This window comes from Podarcis tiliguerta, assembly GCF_965153285.1.
Source record: "Podarcis tiliguerta genome assembly, chromosome: 2".
NCBI classification, from domain to species: Eukaryota; Metazoa; Chordata; class Lepidosauria; order Squamata; family Lacertidae; genus Podarcis; species Podarcis tiliguerta.
In genome coordinates this window covers 3400952-3419008 of record NC_139535.1, presented here as the reverse complement: position 1 = coordinate 3419008, position 18057 = coordinate 3400952, and the positions used below count along the sequence as shown (strand labels likewise).

General features: G+C 44.9%; 2 protein-coding genes across 2 annotated transcripts; one reads left to right on the top strand and one right to left on the bottom strand.

Moving 5' to 3' along the window:
* Nucleotides 1-4882: 4882 nt before the first annotated feature.
* On the top strand, nt 4883-8930 carry LOC310671001 (transcription factor IIIB 50 kDa subunit-like). The gene is made up of 4 exons (XM_083426898.1): nt 4883-5396; nt 5583-5642; nt 6326-6644; nt 7336-8930. Exons 1-4 carry the CDS (start codon nt 5243-5245, stop codon nt 8042-8044), a joined length of 1242 nt encoding a protein of 413 aa, XP_083283024.1. The 5' UTR covers nt 4883-5242; the 3' UTR covers nt 8045-8930.
* A 4843-nt stretch (nt 8931-13773) lies between these two features.
* LOC310672890 (vomeronasal type-2 receptor 26-like) lies at nt 13774-17558 on the bottom strand (the record flags this gene model as incomplete). Its single annotated transcript, XM_083430543.1, has 3 exons — nt 13774-13978; nt 14409-16291; nt 17542-17558. 2 exons carry the CDS (start codon nt 17556-17558, stop codon nt 15322-15324), a joined length of 987 nt encoding a protein of 328 aa, XP_083286669.1. The 3' UTR covers nt 13774-13978; nt 14409-15321.
* Between the last annotated feature and the right edge of the window lie 499 nt (nt 17559-18057).

Sequence of the window (18057 nt, the reverse complement as noted above, 5' to 3'; positions counted from 1 at the left end):
ATATGAAGGTATATTGAGAACTGGTTCTGACATCACCATAGGAACAGACAGGAATTTGAACCCCGCTGAGTTCCTGAGGGGAGAAAGGAAGGAGTGGGAATCAGATGAGCATGATTGCCTAAATGACATACAGCTAATGGCAAAAGTCAGGGAAGACCTGATGGAAACACCTCTCCCCGATGGAGAACGGTGGTTTGTAGATGGATCCAGCTATGTGAAAGAGGGAAAGAGGAGGTCAGGATATGCTGTAGTGCTGGAAAATGGAGACACGATAGAAAGTGGGGCCCTCCCAAACACGTGGTCAGCCCAGAAATGTGAAATAATGGCACTGACCCGAGCCTTGGAGTTGGGGATAGGTCTGGAAGTAACCATTTGGACAGATTCACGGTATGCTTGGGGAGTAGTACACACCTTTGGTAGAACATGGAGAGAGAGAGGATATATTAGGGCAGATGGAAAGCAGATAGAACACATGATGCTCCTTGAACGTCTGTTAGATGCCCTATACGGACCCCGAAGGATAGCGGTGGTACATATATCGGCACATACACGCGGGAAAAGCCCGGAAGAGATGGGAAATGCATGGGCGGACCTAAGGGCAAAGGAAGCGGCGGAGGGTACACCAAATGAGGAAATCATCCGACAATGTGCTCTCCGGGTCCCCGTTTTGACCCCATTAGACACGGCCAAATTAGTATTCACCCCCAGAGAAAAAGAATACATGGTCAAAGAAGGATGGAAAGAAAAGGAGGGTGGTTGGGAGACCCCAGAGGGACAAATGGTACTCCCCAAAACAACTATGATGGGAATCTTGGAGAAAGTGCACGAGAGTGGACATTTTGGGACTGAAGGAATGATTAACTTAGTTAAGCCCCTGTATTGGAGCCGTGACATGTGGCCAATGGCTCATGCTATCGCCTGGAAATGTTTAATTTGTCAGAAGGTTAATAAAACGCGGGCAAAGAAGACAGAAAGAGGGGGGAGACCCCTCGCAGTATGGCCTTTTCAACGAGTGCAAGTAGACTTCACTGAATTACCGGAGAGGGGAGGGCAGAAGTACTTATTGGTCTTCAAAGACCACCTGACGGGATGGGTAGAGGCATACCCCAGTAGGAAGGCCACGGCTCAAGTAGTCACCAAAAACATACTAGAAAGCCTCATTCCTAGGTATGGAATGATCGAGACATTGGACTCAGACCGAGGGACTCATTTCACCCAAAAGGTGCTGCAGGAAGTCATGGGGTTGGTAGGAATAAAATGGGACTTTCATACTCCTTGGCACCCCGAAAGCAGCGGGAAGGTGGAGCGTGCAAACGCAGAAATTAAAAAACATTTGACTAAATTATACTTGGAAAATGGACTACCTTGGACGAAGAACCTACCCCTGGCCTTGTTGCGAATGCGGGTGGCTCCTAGGAAAGACACAGGATTGTCCCCTTTTGAAATGATGATGGGACGGCCTTACCTGACAAAGCTGGGGAACCCCCAGATAGTATTCAAAGACTTGTTTCTGAGGAAATATTTGCAGTCACTGTCCCAGTCCTTATTATCTCTCCATAGGCAGGGAGTCTTGGCACAAAGACCCCCGTTGTTGGAACAACAACACCTTTTCCAGCCTGGCGACTTGGTCCTGATCAAAACGTGGAAGGCGGAGAAGCTCAGCCCGAGTTGGGATGGTCCTTTCCAGGTCCTGCTCACCACTGAGTCAGCAGTACGGACCCGAGAACACGGATGGACTCACTATCACCGGGTAAAAAGGGCCCCGCCTGAGAGTTGGACGGCAACACCGAGCCCAGACAATCCGTTGAAGGTGAAACTCACCAGATCAGGGACCAGGAACCAGGGAGGAGATTAAGGACAGTGATTATTCTCCTGATGTGCCTATTTTGTACTTGTAAATGTTTTTATGAATGTTGCTGTTGTGCTCACTGTGAGGGTTGTGTTTGTTGCGTACATTGTACGGAGGAGTGCTCCATTGTATTTATAGAGGATGTAATAGTCCAATATTGTAGGATCACTCTACAAGGGGCCGTTCATTGTGAGTTACTAGAGACCCCCACTGTAGTACAGGCCCTAAGATATTTGAGGAAATGGACACCCCCAGAATGATCCTGAGGGGAAAGTGGGGCCTAGCCCTCCTAGTCCTGGGCGTAGCTCAGGCTAGCAACGACTCATCGTGTATTGAATGCATCCAGACTACCAAAACAGGGAACAAAGTTACCAGAACTTTAATGTATTATAATGTAGCCCCAGAGTGTGTCGCTCAGCTAAGCCCGTGTGTATACAATCAAACCCAATATAATCGGTGCAAAACCAAGGAGAACAAGACGGAGTGTTATGAACCGCTGGTAGTGGGGCCGATCACGTCAGGCATATATGTATATGGATATAAAGGGGGAACTGCAAACAAAGGGGGGGAAAGGAAGAAAATGTTCTCTATAGCCCAAGACAGACAGGGGTACATAGCACACAATGTAACGAGGGGAGGGAAAGCAGTCCACGTATGTTTCGATGCATGCACCGCTATAGCCAAGGGACAAGGCCCGAACAACCAGGCAGGAGTGACATGTGGGTCCCACAGCTGGGAACAGTCATATTTACAGGACAGGAAGTACTTGTTCAAACAGATAAGAGGGACCAATGTGGGAGCAGGGGGTGGAGCATGGAATTATTGGTACACAGAGGGGGTCAATTCGAAGCCCACATATAGAGGACCTGAGGGGATAAACCTCACAAGGAGGGGCGCATCCACAGATTGTAAAAAGGGGGAATGTAATCCTATCTGCTTATGGGCCAGGGAATCGGTGTCCACCACACCGAGACACATATACCTAGGATTGGGAATAGAGGGCACAGGTAAGGACCCCTATGGTTATTTAATCATCCAAGTGCATACTACCAGAGTCACCAAAAAGCCCCTATCAGTCTACGAAGAGTTCGAGGAGGAGATGCAACAACTCAACCATCTCCCTCTTCCACCTAAAGCTCACAACATGTTTCTAAGCTTAGCCGAAACAATTGCAAAAGAACTAACAGTCAGGAATTGTTTTGTATGCGGGGGCACCAACATGGGGGATCAATGGCCCTGGGTAGCCCATGAGGTGAACTATACTGAGGTCTATAAAAGCCAAAAGAACTTTACCTACCACCATTTGGGAAATGAGATATGGCAGATCTCTAATCAGCTGGTGGGAACAGAATGCTTTCTAAGGAATGACACCAATGGAACATGGGTAGGGAATATGCCCTGCCTAGGGCAATGGAATAGTAAAGAATGGTGGAGCTCGGATAATTCCTCCAAAAAGTGGCCCTCACCTTTAGCCAACATGACTAACATGACCTTTCTGCAGGACCCCCAAAATACCACTTTAGAATGGACAACCCCAGATGGATTTTATTGGGCATGTGGGTCCTATGCATATAACCGGCTCCCTTTAAAATGGACAGGATCATGCGTGTTGGCCACCTTGCGGCCTAGCTTTTTCTTGCTCCCCTTAGAAGTAAAATCCAAATTGGGAATGCCTGTCTACGATGAAATAGGGCCCAGGAAAAAGCGGGCTATTCATATAGGGAATTGGAAAGACACCGAATGGCCCCCGGAACGAATAATACAGTATTATGGGCCAGCGACATGGGCTAACGATGGGACTGCAGGGTCATTCGGACGGGATCCTATTTATTTGCTAAACCGAATAATACGCTTACAAGCTGTGGTAGAGATAATTACTAATGAAACTGCTTCTGCTTTAACTAAACTGGCTAAAGAAAGTGCCAAGAGCCGCACTTATATTATGCAAAATAGATTAGCGCTCGATTATTTATTGGCCAAGGAAGGAGGGGTTTGTGGTAAATTTAACCTGACTAATTGTTGTATTGAAATAGATGATAGTGGAAAAGTAGTTAAGGATATAGCAGACCGTATGATTAGGCTAGCACACGTCCCGGTGCAAACATGGGAAGGGTTAAACTTTAAAGATATGTTTGGATCCTGGTTTCCAAAATTGCCCGGGCTACAGGCAATAGTGGCCCTTATTGGACTCATAGCTGCTGGGTGTGTGTTAATTCCATGTGTTTTGCCCATATTTGTAAGGGCAATCAATAATTCTCTTTCTCTACTAGCGCAAAGGCAGGTCCAAACCCAGCTAATGTCCATGCGGTATGCCCCTGTGCCTACGGAGGGCGAAGAAGGAGAACATTGGGAATTGTTATGTGAGTTTGAGGCAGGGTACAACAAGAGGGGGGATTGTGAGAAGGAGTAATCAATTGTGCCTCAAACCCAGTGGAAATTTACAGAAGACCATGTATGCAGGCAGAGTCAGCAGCTTGAGCGTGCTTCCTGTCAGTTAGACCACAAAGACCACAAGAAGCTTCAAAATGCACAGCTCCCATATTAGGTAAAAACTTAGACAATGAGTGTAGATTGGTCTATGTATTAGAATTGTGTTAAATTGCAATAGGTAGATTGTAAGCCAAGCCTCTAAGGGAGGGGCGGCAGCAATAGGAACAAAAGTCACGACCCGAAGCTTGCTCGGGGCTCTTCGTACTCTTGAGTGCGGGGGCCCGCCTTTGCAAACGCGTTGCAAATAAAAGGGTTATCCTTATATCCAGGTTTCCTTGTCTTGTTTGGTGACCACGTTCAATATACCACAGTATATAAACTCAATTAATAATAATAGTAGTAGTAATAATAATAAAGGTAAAGGGACCCCTGGCCATTAGGTCCAGTTGTGACCGACTCTGGGGTTGCGGCGCTCATCTCGCTTTACTGGCCGAGGGAGCCGGTGTTCAGCTTCTGGGTCATGTGGCCAGCATGACTAAGCCGCCTCTGGCGAACCAGAGCAGCGCACAGAAACGCCGTTTACCTTCCTGCCAGAGAGGTACCTATTTATCTACTTGCACTTTGACATGCTTTCGAACTGCTAGGTGGGCAGGAGCAGGTACTGAGCAATGGGAGCTCACCCCGGCGCGGGGATTCGAACCACCAACCTTCTGATCGGCAAGTCCTAGGCTATGTGGTTTACCCCACAGCGCCACCCACATCCCAGTAGTAGTAATACAACCAACTAATTTCACAGAATTGTTGTGAGAAAAAAAATTGAGTGGGGAGAGAACCATTATACCACCTTGAGCTCTTCAAAGGACAGGTGGGATATATGGTAAATGTAATACATGGAAGTAATTAAATAATACCAAAATATCAGTGACCGACTGTGGACCTGATTTATGCTTTCAGGCTGCTAAGATGTCGAGCCAAAAGAAGTGTCCAGACTGTGGCTCCTTGGAAATTGTAGAGGACTCTCATTATGCTCAGAACCAGCTGGTGTGCGCAGACTGTGGCTTCATTCTGACTGAAGGGCTTCTCACAACCACATATGCTGATGAAGAACATTTACAAGGTGAGACAAAGAATAGCAAAATAGCTGACAACTCTGTGTATCTTACAAATACATAGGATTTGAGATACGACTTGCAAGCAGTTCTCAAATATAGACAGGCCCCACACCATTCAACAGTTTAAAAATGGAGGCATGTTTGAGAGCTTGGACCAAAGTTTGGCTGATATCTGTGTTTTTATCTCATAGACGTCACATATTCACGGAGTACTGGTCAGAATGAGCAAACGAGCCGTTGTGTACAGCGAGGTATGTATTCCGCATTACTCTTTTGATGCTTTGTGGAAATTAATGTGCCTGTCATCCACAAGAGCTGCATTGTTTCACTTTCTAAAAGCAAAGAGAAATTTGCATTTTTAAAACAGTCTTACCCATTTGCTGTGGGACCAACATCAAAACAACCCATTTTAGAGTTTTAGAGGTGCATAGAGTCCAGAGTTCAGTTTGATTGCCTGATCAAATCTCAGCTGAATCATTGACAGACTGGTTAACCATGGACCAGTCTGTTTCCATTATCATTAAATGGCCATTATAATTGTGTGTACAGCTGCAAAAAATAAAAATCAATACATAACTAAAAGCCAAATTAAAATCAAATGTGAAGTTGAAACAGCAATGCTAACAGCCATTCTCAATTAGAGCCCCCAAAGACTTTCATTTTAAAAAGTTCTCCATAATATCCCCAAAAAGCCAAAGTAGGCTTGGTTTGGACACTCCAGTTACACTACCACAATTGAAAATATGTTACCCATGATTGCCACCCATCTAACCTTTGAAAGTGGGAGCATGTGAAACAGAGCCTCCACAGATGATCTTAGTATATGGGCAGCTTCATTCAGGCAAAGACCTACCCTGCAGTTAGATTTGCCACTGATAAATGTGTATGTGGAAACATTTCTTAAGTACTGCTGTGATATTTCCCCCCACATGAGTCAAACGTGTTCGAGATCTCTGCAAAGTTCTGCGGCTTCCTTCTCTGTTTGAAGATACAGCCGTGTCCTATTACCAGCAGACAATCAAACGTCCCTGCTTCAGATTAGTCAGCTTGGAGAAGAAGGAGATGCTTGTGGGCTGTTGCTTCTTTGTGACCTGCCGCCAGCACAACTGGCCCCTGACCATGGGCACGGTCTGCCTGCTACTCTATGGAGACAAGGAGTTGTTTGCAAAGACCTATCTACGCTTCCTGAAGGAACTGGCACTGGAGGTGCCTACTCTCAGCTTGATGGATATGGTGAAAACCCACCTCAACAGGTATGTTGAAGTTCTTATTCTCAAAGCTGGTGTACAGTTTCCATCGTTCAGAGACAGAATTTACAAGTATCATACGGACTGTGTGGTATATTGATTGGAAGGCCGATGAAACAGCAAGCTTCTTAAAGTTCAGCAGGGATGGGTGTGGTCAGTGCTTGGATGTAGGAACCCTGTGTGTGCTGTGTGCTTCCATCATGGAAGAAATGGGTATTTTCATATGTGCATGTATACTCCAACTCCCTGATTTCTGAGATTTCATCTGAGGCACTTCAGGCAGTTCCAGGGTTTTCTCTTTAGCCACAGGGGCAGCAAACCTCCTTTTTTAAACAAATAATTCTCAGAATTTTGAATTCTGCTCCTGCTACCAATCCCGTAATTGCTTGGAAATCCTTCCTATTCTTATTAAGGGCAAGAAGCCAACAAACAGAATTCTGTTGAGCACAAGTTAGGAATAGTGTAAATTCAGCCCTGCCCATATAGTGCTGGTTAATGGAAGATGCTTGCCTTTTTGATTCAAGCTGCTCAGCTTGCCTTTTTGGTGTCCTTGGAAAATGCAGGGCCTTCTGCCCTTTGCCCTTTCACAGAATGCTTTATTTAGCTCATGTCCCTCTTTCACCTATTTGTCTTCTCCATCCTGCCACATCTCCCAACCCAGGTCAGTCTATCTAAATGGCTTGTTTCATCTTTCCAGCTTCAAGATTTTCCAGAATTCACTCGGCGTCCTGACCAAGTTTGTGGAAGAAAAGGAGCAGCTGGTGGCAAGGACTATCCAGGTGGTGGAACTTGCCAGCGACACGTGGCTGGTGACCGGCCGGCACCCCATCCCCATAGTGACAGCAGCAGCCTTCCTGGCTTGGCAGTCTCTCTGGCCTGTCGATCGCCTCACTTGCACCCTTTCTCAGTTCTGTAAGCTTGCTGGTATGGATGCTCCCCGGCCAGCCCACCAGAGACTGAAGGAGCTGCATAACATCCTCCTGCAAATGGCTTCTCAGCTGGGCTGGTTGCGAGTGCTGAAAGTGGACCGTCGGAGCGTGGCAAAGTACATGGGTGACCTTCTGCGGCACCGCCGTGTGCTTCTACAGGCTGCCTTCCGCATCGTGGATACTACGGAAGACCGTGACCTGGGAAACTCAGCAGCTGCGCCACTGCAGCTAATCGATGAGAGCGCTGCAACAGTAGAAGAGGCCTCCCTTTCAGGAGAGAAGCAGAAGTTCAGCAAGCGGAAACCTTTGCTCCCACCCTGCGTCTTGAACCCCGCAAAGAGGCTACGAACTCCTGAGCTAAGCCTTGAAGATTCTGCTATCGCTGGGGATGAGCCCATTTTAGACAGTGAGATAGAGCAGTATATCCGGACTCCAGAAGAAAAGGAGATGTTTAGCAAGGCTCAAGCGTGCCTGTGACCTCGAAGCTGCAAGTGATTCAGACAGGCTTGCAAGCAATAGCCTTCTGATACATATTTTGCTCTAGGAGGCTTAGTTTGGTAAGAATAGAGTATACACGTTAATGCTAAATACATTACTTCTGGTAAATGAGCCATCATAACCGCTAGAGGATTGCGAAAATTTGTGTCCTGGGATTTTTAGACTTGTCTACCTATGTACTGTCTGAAGCAAAGGGATTCATTGGTTGCCAGATGTAATTCCCGCCCCCCCCCCCCAGCTCTCCTGTCCCACTAAGAATCTCCCGCATCTTTCAGGCATGGCTCCTTCCACCCTACTGTGGTAATAATTAAAGACAGGTTTGGGTGGCCTGAATAACTTTGGTTACTGGTGGGGACCACTAGTAACCAGTTGGCGAGGTTGTCTGATTATTTTCCTTCAACTCTGACAAGAGGTATAGGAAGTGGCCACATTGCAGTGGTTTGCATGCTGTTTAGGACAACCTTTGGTGTAAAGATTGGCGTATCTCTGGGTGAGAAGTAGTATCCACTCTTGAAGGGTTGGGTGGAGGCAGTCAGCCAGCCTGAGCAACAAGTACCTCTTTGAGTTGGCGTTTGACTTGAATGAATGTTTGTCTGGTCTACTTATGGTCCTCATAATTAGGCATGAGAGAGTGGAAGAGAACTGTGAAACTCTAATTGTAGGTTGTTTCAGACATGCTTGCTTTAAACCTAGATCCAGAAGAAAAAGTTGTGGCTTTGCAAGCATCTCTTTATAGAACATGGTATGGTGGTTCCTGAACATCATACCCGTGTCACAAGATAGGTGGTGAGTCAGTCACTCTGATTAATGGAGCTGCTTATTTAATCTTTGTCCCTACATGCACACGGTGAGGGGATGGCGAGCGAGCGGGGGCCTCCCGCGGAGCTCCCGCTGCCAGGGGCAGTCTGCTTGCTGGGGCGTGGGGCACATGCGCAGAGGGAGGGAGGGAGGGAGAGGGGGCTGGAGCCAGGCGCTGCCTAGAGAGGCCTCCTAAATATGACCCGTTGCATCTGATTTTCGCTCATTCTTTATTTAGGGAGTCATAGCAGGTCTTCTGAAGGAATGCGGATAAGGGTATGCTTTAACTTCGAAGGAGAGAGAGGATATGCGCCAGAGTGTTGTGGTCAGTGTAGGATTAGCCGGGTTCAGTACTTTGTCCAGTTCCAGTTGCTGCATTTTAAGGAGGAGATAGACAAACCTGAGCAGGAATCTTTCTGGCTGTGGGGGGCAAAAAACGTTCGCAATTTAAAATGCGATCTTTATGGCTTGGTGGAATGCAACCTTTGGATAAAACGTTGCTTCTGCATGGAAGCTGTGTGTCACAAAGGCCCCACTCTTTTCCCTGCCTGACTCCCGTATGCTTGGTGCTTTGTATATTTCACTGTACTACTAATACTATGATAATACTATAGTGTAATTGGGATTAAAAAGGTGTTCTATTGAAAAGAGATGTTACTGATAGACAACGTGTTGTTTTCTTTTATAAGCATTTGCTGCTGTTAAAAGGTAAATTATAATATGAAGGGGGTGGTTTGCTGTTATGGAAAAATCTAGGTGTGAGGCTGCTCAGTCACCCAGCTCGTCGGGCAGAGCCCGCGGGTCCCTGCGGAATAAAGGAAGGAGTCCAGCCAACCAGAGCAAATAGCTGTAGACCAAAGTTTATTGCGCAATAGGTTCAAAGAGCAAATTTGAACCCCGAGGATGGGGTGACAAAGACTTTTAAAACTTTCCCACCATATCCCAGAATACAGTTCGTACAGCATCATTGATACATCACTGACATGTCACAAAAGGGGAGGGGTAGACAGGGGTTACACTAGTTCAACCTTGGCAAACATGTCCAGACAAGTCCTTGGTACAAGATTAGCATAAGCAGACATGGCAGGGCAAGACTCAGGTATAAGATTAGCATAGACAAATATGTCTTAAGTACCCACCACCCAAAAGTACAATAGAAGTTCCTTTGCATGTCTGGAGCCTGAGGCGAGTCAGGTGATGAGATTTGGCTTCCTTTGGCTAACAAGGAGCCCAGCAATTGTCACCTCTGAGAACTTCCTGGAGTCCCTTTTCAAGGGGAAAAAAAGCTTTGGAATGGAGGAAACTGGGAAAGGATATGATTTTATTTTATTTTTAAAGCTAGGTAACTTCCCTGAGCTGTCAAGTTGAAAGGATACATTCAGGCATAATATTTGTAATATTTAACTTTAAAGATGTGCCCCCCCCCGTAATTTCCGTAACATTTGCTAAAACCCTACACCTTTCCTATTCACTTAACATGCAGCAACCTTGTTAAAATTGTCTTCAAAATGTTTCTGCCTGTCTTACATTGCATCTGCAACCGACATGCAGATTTTATTTTGTCCCTTTTTACAGACTGGGCGTGTCTTCAGAGAATGAAACCAAAGCCACTTCTGCTATTTCTCCACCTCCTTCCGCTTCCCTTTTTTCTCCTTCCTATCACTCTAATAAAAACAACCCTTTTATCTCTAAATTTGATCCAGAAGAGCAACCTCGGGACACTGATAGGTTTGCTAGTGACAACAATCCGTTCACTACAAAATGGGGACAGAAATCCAAGCAAGATACTGAATGCTTTATAGCTGCTACCTCTTCTGCTTCTGGGAATGAAAATAAACCAATTGCTCCTAAAAGGGAACAAGAATCCCAGATAGAGGATTCTTCAAACTCTGCTAAGTCTCCCTTGCCTGTTCCTCCAACTTCTGTTCTTGAGTTGGATCCTTCTGCTTTTCAGCTTTCTGATATGGATAATCCTCCCGTGTCTAAAGTGGGAGAGGACTCTGAAAGTTTTAACAGACCTCCAGCATCTTTCTCTATTTCCTCCTTATCAGGGAACCATGATGATTCCAAGCACGTTCATGGTGTGCCTTCAGAGAAGCCCCAAAAGGAAGGTTTAACTAATCAGATAGATCCTGGCAATTTGATCCCTGGAGATCTGAATGTAAAACCCACCACCCTTTCTGTTATTCCAGAAGTGGGATTGGATGATGAGCAGCTGAGTGATTATCCCCAGGGTACTGAAAAGAAGCTACAAACATGAGTCTGACCAAACTGCGGGAGGCAGTGGAAGACAGGAGTGCCTGGCGTGCTCTGGTCCATGGGGCCACGAAGAGTCAGACACGACTAAACGACTAAACAACAACAACAAACAACAACTGAAAAGATTGCAGTTTCTGGAGATTTGTCCAGGAGTGGAGATGGTTCCTCAGAGTTACGGTCCTCCATTGAGGGGGGAGAGCTGACAGCAAATAAAAAGGCGACTGGTGAGAGGCAGACTGTATCGCTTCTCATGAAGAAAAGTGCTCCTGATGATGGATTTGAACTAAACAAACCATTGGTTGCACCTTCAGCACTAGCCCTTGAAAATGCAAGCCAAATGGAATACTCAAGATGAAATGGTGAAATCCGCTATGATTGAATAGGCACAAGACGTTGGGCATAACATTATGATGCTGACTGGGAACAGTTATGGACCACAGGTATGAAGTTTATGGCATGTAATGCCTTAAAGGAGAATTTAATGAAAATGATTTACAGGTGGTACATAACACCAGTCAAGCTGGCAAAAATCTATCATCTGCCCGATAATAAATGTTGGAAATGTAAAGAGACGGAAGGTACCTTCTTTCACCTTTGGTGGATGTGCCCAAGGATTAAGACCTTCTCGAAAATGATATATAATGAAATGAAAAAGGTATTTAAGTATACCTTCCTGAAGAAACCAGAGGCCTTTCTCCTGGGCATGGTCAGCCAATTGGTGCCAAAGAAGGATAGAACTTTTTCTATGTATGCCACAATAGCAGCAAGAATACTCATCGCAAAGCACTGGAAGACACAAGATCTACCCACCAGGGAAGAATGGCAGATGAAGCTGATGGACTATATGGAAATGGCGGAAATGACTGGCAGAATCCGAGACCAGGGAGAAGAGTCGATGGAAGAAGATTGGAAAAAAATTAAAGTATATTTACAGAAATACTGCAAAATTAATGAATGTTAGAAGAATATTGGAATGAAGTTATATGGTTTTAGCAGAAGGGTTATTAAGAATTATATAAAAAATGATTGTTAATGGGCTAAAGTGGAAAATTTAAAGTTAAACTGTAAGATAAATTATAGAACAAAAATTGAGAAAGAGGGAAAGGATTTGCTGAATCAGCTAATTTGAACTAGAATACAAAAAAGGGAGGCGTGAGGAAGTCGAGGAAACAAGCATATGAAAGATAAAGAAATGAAATTTGGGTGTGCTTTTAAATGTTTTAGTCTTTTTCTTGTTTTGTTGTATTGTTTTTTCTTTCCAGTTTTGATGTATTATTTGTTAAATTTTTTATTGTTTTTTACCTACTGGCAAATCCTGAAATTCTAGTTTTTGTGAATCTTCAGTAGCTTTTAAGATGCTTTGCTCTGACATCATTCCTGGGATTCCCCAGTAATCCCTGAAACCAGAGGTTTCTATACCTTCCTTCTGATCCTTGCATCAGTGCTTGAATATCAAAATGACTTTAACCTGTTCATTCTTCCTTCCTAAAGAAATATGATCCTTCAGATCCCACCTACGCTTATGGCCAGCTGACACACAGCGAGCTGATCCAGCTGGTCTTGAAGCAGAAAGATGTGATTGCAAAGCGAGATCAGCAGGTGCGTCCTTGCCAAGGATGTTGTTTTTGTTCCAAACATTGCAAATTGTGGATAAAATGGACTGTTTCAAGAAGTGGCAGAGAGATATCTCTAAATTTGTCTGGCAGGGCAAGAAACCTCGAATAAAATTTAGGATATTAACAGATGCTAAAGAAAGAGGTGGATTTGCCCTGTCAGACCTTAAACTTTATTATGAATCAGCCGCTTTTTGCTGGCTGAAAGAATGGATGCGTCTTGAAAACACTGATGTTTTGGACTTGGAAGGTTTTAATAATGTATTTGGTTGGCATGCATACTTGTGGTATGATATATAATTAAATGAATAAGGTATTTAAATATACCTTTCTAAAGAAACCAGAGGCCTTTCTCCTGGGCATGGTCGGCCAATTGGTGTTAAAGAAAGATAGAACTTTTTTTATGTATGCTACAACAGCAGCAAGAATACTCATCGCAAAGTACTGGAAGACACAAGAACTACCCACCCGGGAAGAATGGCAGATGAAACTGATGGACTACATGGAAATGGCGGAAATGACCGGCAGAATCCGAGACCAGGGAGAAGAGTCGATGGAAGAAGATTGGAAAAAATTTAAAGTATATTTACAGAAATATTGCAAAATTAATGAATGTTAGAAGTATATTGGAATGAAGATATATGGTTTTAGCAGAAGGGTTATTAAGAATTATATGAATATTAAGTGTTAATGTGTTAAAGTGGAAAATTTAAAGTTAAATTGTGTTAGGATAAATTATAGAATAAAAATTGAAGAGGAGGGAAAGGATTTGTTGAACCAGATAATTTGAACTAGAATACAAAAAAGGGAGGTGCGAGGAAGTCGAGGAAATAAGCTAATGAAAGATTTAGATATAAAATTTGGATGTATGTTTTTGTGTGTTTTTTTATGTTGTATTGTTGTATTGTTTTTTTCCTCTTTTTATTGTTGATGTATTGTTTGTGGAACTCATGTATTGTTTTTCTTCATTGTTTTTCTTTTTATAATTATAAAATATCTAATAAAACTTTATTAAAAAAAAAAAGAGAGATCAGCAGGTGCGGGAGCTGGAAGACTACACTGATAACTTGCTTGTCAGAGTTATGGAGGAAACCCCTAACATTTTTCGAGCTCAAGCTAATGTGAATATGAAAGCTGGAAAGATGTGAAGGAACCCATTTAACCTAATCAGTGGCTTCCTTACTCAAACTTTGGAAGTAGTGAATGTGGAAAAGCTGCTTGTACCGAAAGAGATTATTATTTACTTGTCTTAGGATAGAGTATGGAAGTGAAAGCTGGACCATAAAGAAGGCAGATCGCCGAAGAATTGATGCTTTTGAATTATGGTGCTGGAGGAGACTCTTGAGAGTCCCATGGACTGCAAGAAGATCAAACGCATCCATTCTTAAGGAAATTAGCCCTGAATGCTCACTGGAAGGACAGATCCTGAAGCTGAGGCTCCAATACTTTGGCCACCTCATGAGAAGAGAAGACTCCCTGGAAAATAACCTGATGCTGGGAAAGATGGAGGGTGCAAGGAGAAGGGGACGGCAGAGGACGAGATGGTGGGACAATGTTCTCGAAGTTACTAACATGAGTTTGACCAAACTGTGGGAGGCAGTGGAAGACAGGAGTGCCTGGCCTGCTCTGGTCCAGGGGGTCACGAAGAGTCAGACACGACTAAACGACTAAACAACAACAAAGGATAGAGTTGACTTACCTTGGAGACTGCCTTATATAATCTACAAAGTCAATAGAGTTAAAAAAACACCTTTTACCTTTTAGTACATTGTACATGTTTTGCTAATCCACAGGTGAAAGCCCTGAAATTATGGGACTGTGGAAGGAGTTGTGAGCCAGATTTTATCTGTGAATAAGCTCCAAGGGGCACATTTTTAAGGGTTTAGTCAAAAAATGGACACTTCTCCGTAGTTTTTCAACTCCTGATTTCTTTACTCTTTTAGGATATTAAGTTTTAGCGCAATATAAGCAATCATATTTACATTACATATACTGGATGAATAAATATTTATGAAGTACCTTGTTTGGATTTGAGTTCCTGGGAAATGAGCACTTCCAACTGAAAGCTGGATGCCTTACAAGCAGCCCAGTCCATTAGGAATTTCTGTTGTTCTAGCTCCACTGAATCAGTAATTATTAAGAAAACAGCTCATTCATTTGAGTGGGGCTTAAGCTGTGCAGGTTTCCTGCCAGTTGTGCAAAATTGCCTGCATTTGCCCTTGGGAAGTGAGGAAGATCCATAGTTAAGAAATAAAAAATGATGGTTGTTCGAGCAAACCCTGCTGGAGTGCCGCGATACCACTATCAAAATGAAATGTCATTTGAGTAAGAGGAGGTTAGCTTCTAAGCACTAAACTGACTTCGGTGTCTTATGGTGGTCAGTACAGGACGTATTAAACTTTTGAAATCAATACTGATTTAAACTAACTCTCCTGTCACCTCCTCTCCTCTCTTGACTCATATGTTGGGCCTCATCACTCCACAGCTTTTTGACCTTTGAATATTTCATTTTATACCTGCAAGTTGCTGCATTTTGTTATTGCCATTCTGCTCAGATCCCTACAATGGAAAAGAATGTACAAAGATTCAGATGGCATCTTTGCTTTTTGTCGTCAGATGCTCCTTTGTATTCAGACCAGGCCTGAGTATAATAATGTAGCACTTGGGAAGGAAGATGCAGCCCAGAAGGCCAGCACTGGAGGCCAACATAGAGAAGACCTGCACAGCTACCATGTATTTCCCCTTGGTGCTCAGGTAGGTGGGCACAAAGGACACCCAAACACTGCAGAAGACCAGCATGCTGAAGGTGATCAGCTTGGCTTCATTGAAGGCCCCAGGCAGTTTCCTGGCTAGGAAAGCCACCACGAAGCAGATAGCAGCCAGGAAGCCCATGTAGGCAAGGGCACCGTAAAACATGGCCACAGACCCTTCATTGCATTGCAGGATAATCTCTGCAGGCTGGGAGTGCATGTCAGTGTCTGGGAATGGGGGAGAGGTACTCAGCCAGATGATGCAGATGAGAACTTGGACACTGGAACAGGAAAGGACAACAGCGTTGGCCAGACTCTTCCCCAGCCATTTCTTCACCCTGTTCCCTGGCTTTGTGGCCAGGAAAGCCAGCACAACAGTAATTGTTTTGGCCAACAAAGAAGAGACAACAACTGAGAAGATGAGGACAAATGCAATTTGTTGGAGAAGACAGGTGGCTTTTCTTGGCTGGCCAATGAAGAGCAAGGAGGACAAAAAGGAGAGCAAGAGGGATACAAGGAGGGTGTAGGAAAGGTCCCTGTTGTTGGCTTTGACTATGGGAGTTCCTGAGTATTTAATGAAAATTCCTAACACTAAGCATGTGATTAAGGAGAATAGCAAGGTAAAGAAAGACAAGAGAATCCCCAAATAGTCTTCATAGGACAGGAAAGTGATAATCTTGGGAACACATTGATTTCGGTCCTTGTTTGAGTGCTGATCTTCCGGACATTTGGTGCAATGGTTTGCATCTGAAAGGAAGATGAGTGATTTCAGTATCCAGGGTCTCAAGCAAGGGACATTGCCAGCCCTGACCTACAGATCCTATGACTTGAATTGGCAATCTTTTGTATGCAAATCAAATCCTGTGCTACTGAACTACAGCCTTTCAACCAGCAGAAGCAGACACATCTGAAGTTTTCCAGGAAAGCCTCTGGCAAGGCTGGTGGAACGGGGTGGGCACCAAGCAGGTGAAAATCCAAACTGTTTCCTAGGAGGAAAGCATGGGTCCCACATGGGTCCCACTTTCAGAGAAACCAGATGTCCTATTTCTAACGATTCTAAGAGAAAACCCAGTTCAAAATCAAACCACAGGGAGTCTATCATCACTACACATGATGATGATGATGATGATGGTGATGATTTATTTATACCCTACCCATCAGATACGCCAACCTTGGGTAAAGGTAATTTTTTATGGGGCGGGCGGGGATAAAATAAAGAAATAGCATTGTGTTGGAGAGGATCACAAAAGTTGTCCCTCGCTGTCAGGGGTTCAGGAGCAGAGTCACTGGAGAGGGAAGAAACAGAGAGCGAGGGGGAGGAGTCGGAAGGAAATGTCAGCGGCGACAGTAGTCCAAGATCTCTGAGTCTCTCCAGTGACTCGGAGGATTCACAGAAAGGGGCCCCCATGGTCAGGGCAAGGGGAGTGCCCAGGGGGACACCTCGGGAAGAAGGGGACTCAGAGAGTAGCAGCTGGAAATCCGGACCAGCGTCCCCCCCAGAGTGCAGTAGGGGGGAGGAGTCCAAGGCATCGGGATCAGGGAGCGCGCAGGCAGAGGGAGAACGTGAGGCAGGAGTGGCCACACCCTCGTCAGGGAGCGAGGAAACGGTCATTCGGAAAGTAAAACGCACGCGCGCGCCAAGTTCAAATGTACAGGAGGGCGGCAAGGTGGGCAGCCCGGGTAAGGAGCCAGGTCCTAAAGCCCGCCGAAGAGAGGGGGAGGAGTCAGAGGGGTCTAGCTCCGCATCGGAAGAGTCCAGGAGGAATGAGACCCCGGGGGGTAGTAAGACCCAGAGGAAGAGAGAGAGAAGGAAGAGGTGGAGTAAGATTAGAGTCTTGAACTGGTGCACGGGGGGTGGAGATCCAGACAGAGCTTCGCCGGTCTAGAGTCCAGACGTAGGGCTGGGACGCTGAGACTTGTAAATGGAGACTATTCTTCAATAAAGACTTTGATACTGTACTATCGGCTAGCGTTGGTCCTTGGTGAGCTGGGACCCGGAGCCAGCCCTGACACTCGCTTTCTGTTTCCGGCAGTGAGAAATGGCTGACTCCCATACGATCGAATCCCAGCCATGCCGGTAATCCAGGGCTGATAGGGGGGTAATTAGCCCTGGCAGACTCCCCAGGGTGGGGGAGGACTGTCTCGTAGACCCATAGATTGCCCGAGATTGTCAGTTTGCATCAAGGTGCAAGCGACAGGAAGCTGGGTCCCAGAGCACGACACGACTGGCGTTCTCCGATGTCACTCTCATAGCCGGAAATATCTGTTTGATAAAATAATTGGATTTGGACAATAAACAGACATGGTCTGGACCGAAGAAGATTAAGAAAAAACCTGCAGAACTCTACAGTCCCTGGTGTCTCATCATGGCGTTTATGGAGGTATTTGGTATGTCTTTTTTCTCTTCTTAACATCTACAATTGGTTTTCTATGCCTCATTAAGAAACCTAATTTTTTTTAAAAAAGAGTACAGATGGGCTTCTATTTATAATTAAGTATTCAACTGTGCAGCTTTACTCAGACTTGAAAGACTTGATAAACATAAAAGAAGAAACAAGATGGCATTTGTTAA

What these genes read in the sequence shown, in the direction of transcription:
- LOC310671001 (XM_083426898.1), top strand. Translation starts at nt 5,243, where the DNA reads ATGTCGAGCCAAAAGAAGTGTCCAGACTGTGGCTCCTTGGAAATTGTA. An exon ending in GAGCCGTTGTGTACAGCGAG is followed by an intron (nt 5,643 to 6,325) that starts GTATGTATTCCG and finishes CCCCCACATGAG; the next exon opens with TCAAACGTGTTCGAGATCTC. An exon ending in GTGAAAACCCACCTCAACAG is followed by an intron (nt 6,645 to 7,335) that starts GTATGTTGAAGT and finishes TCATCTTTCCAG; the next exon opens with CTTCAAGATTTTCCAGAATT.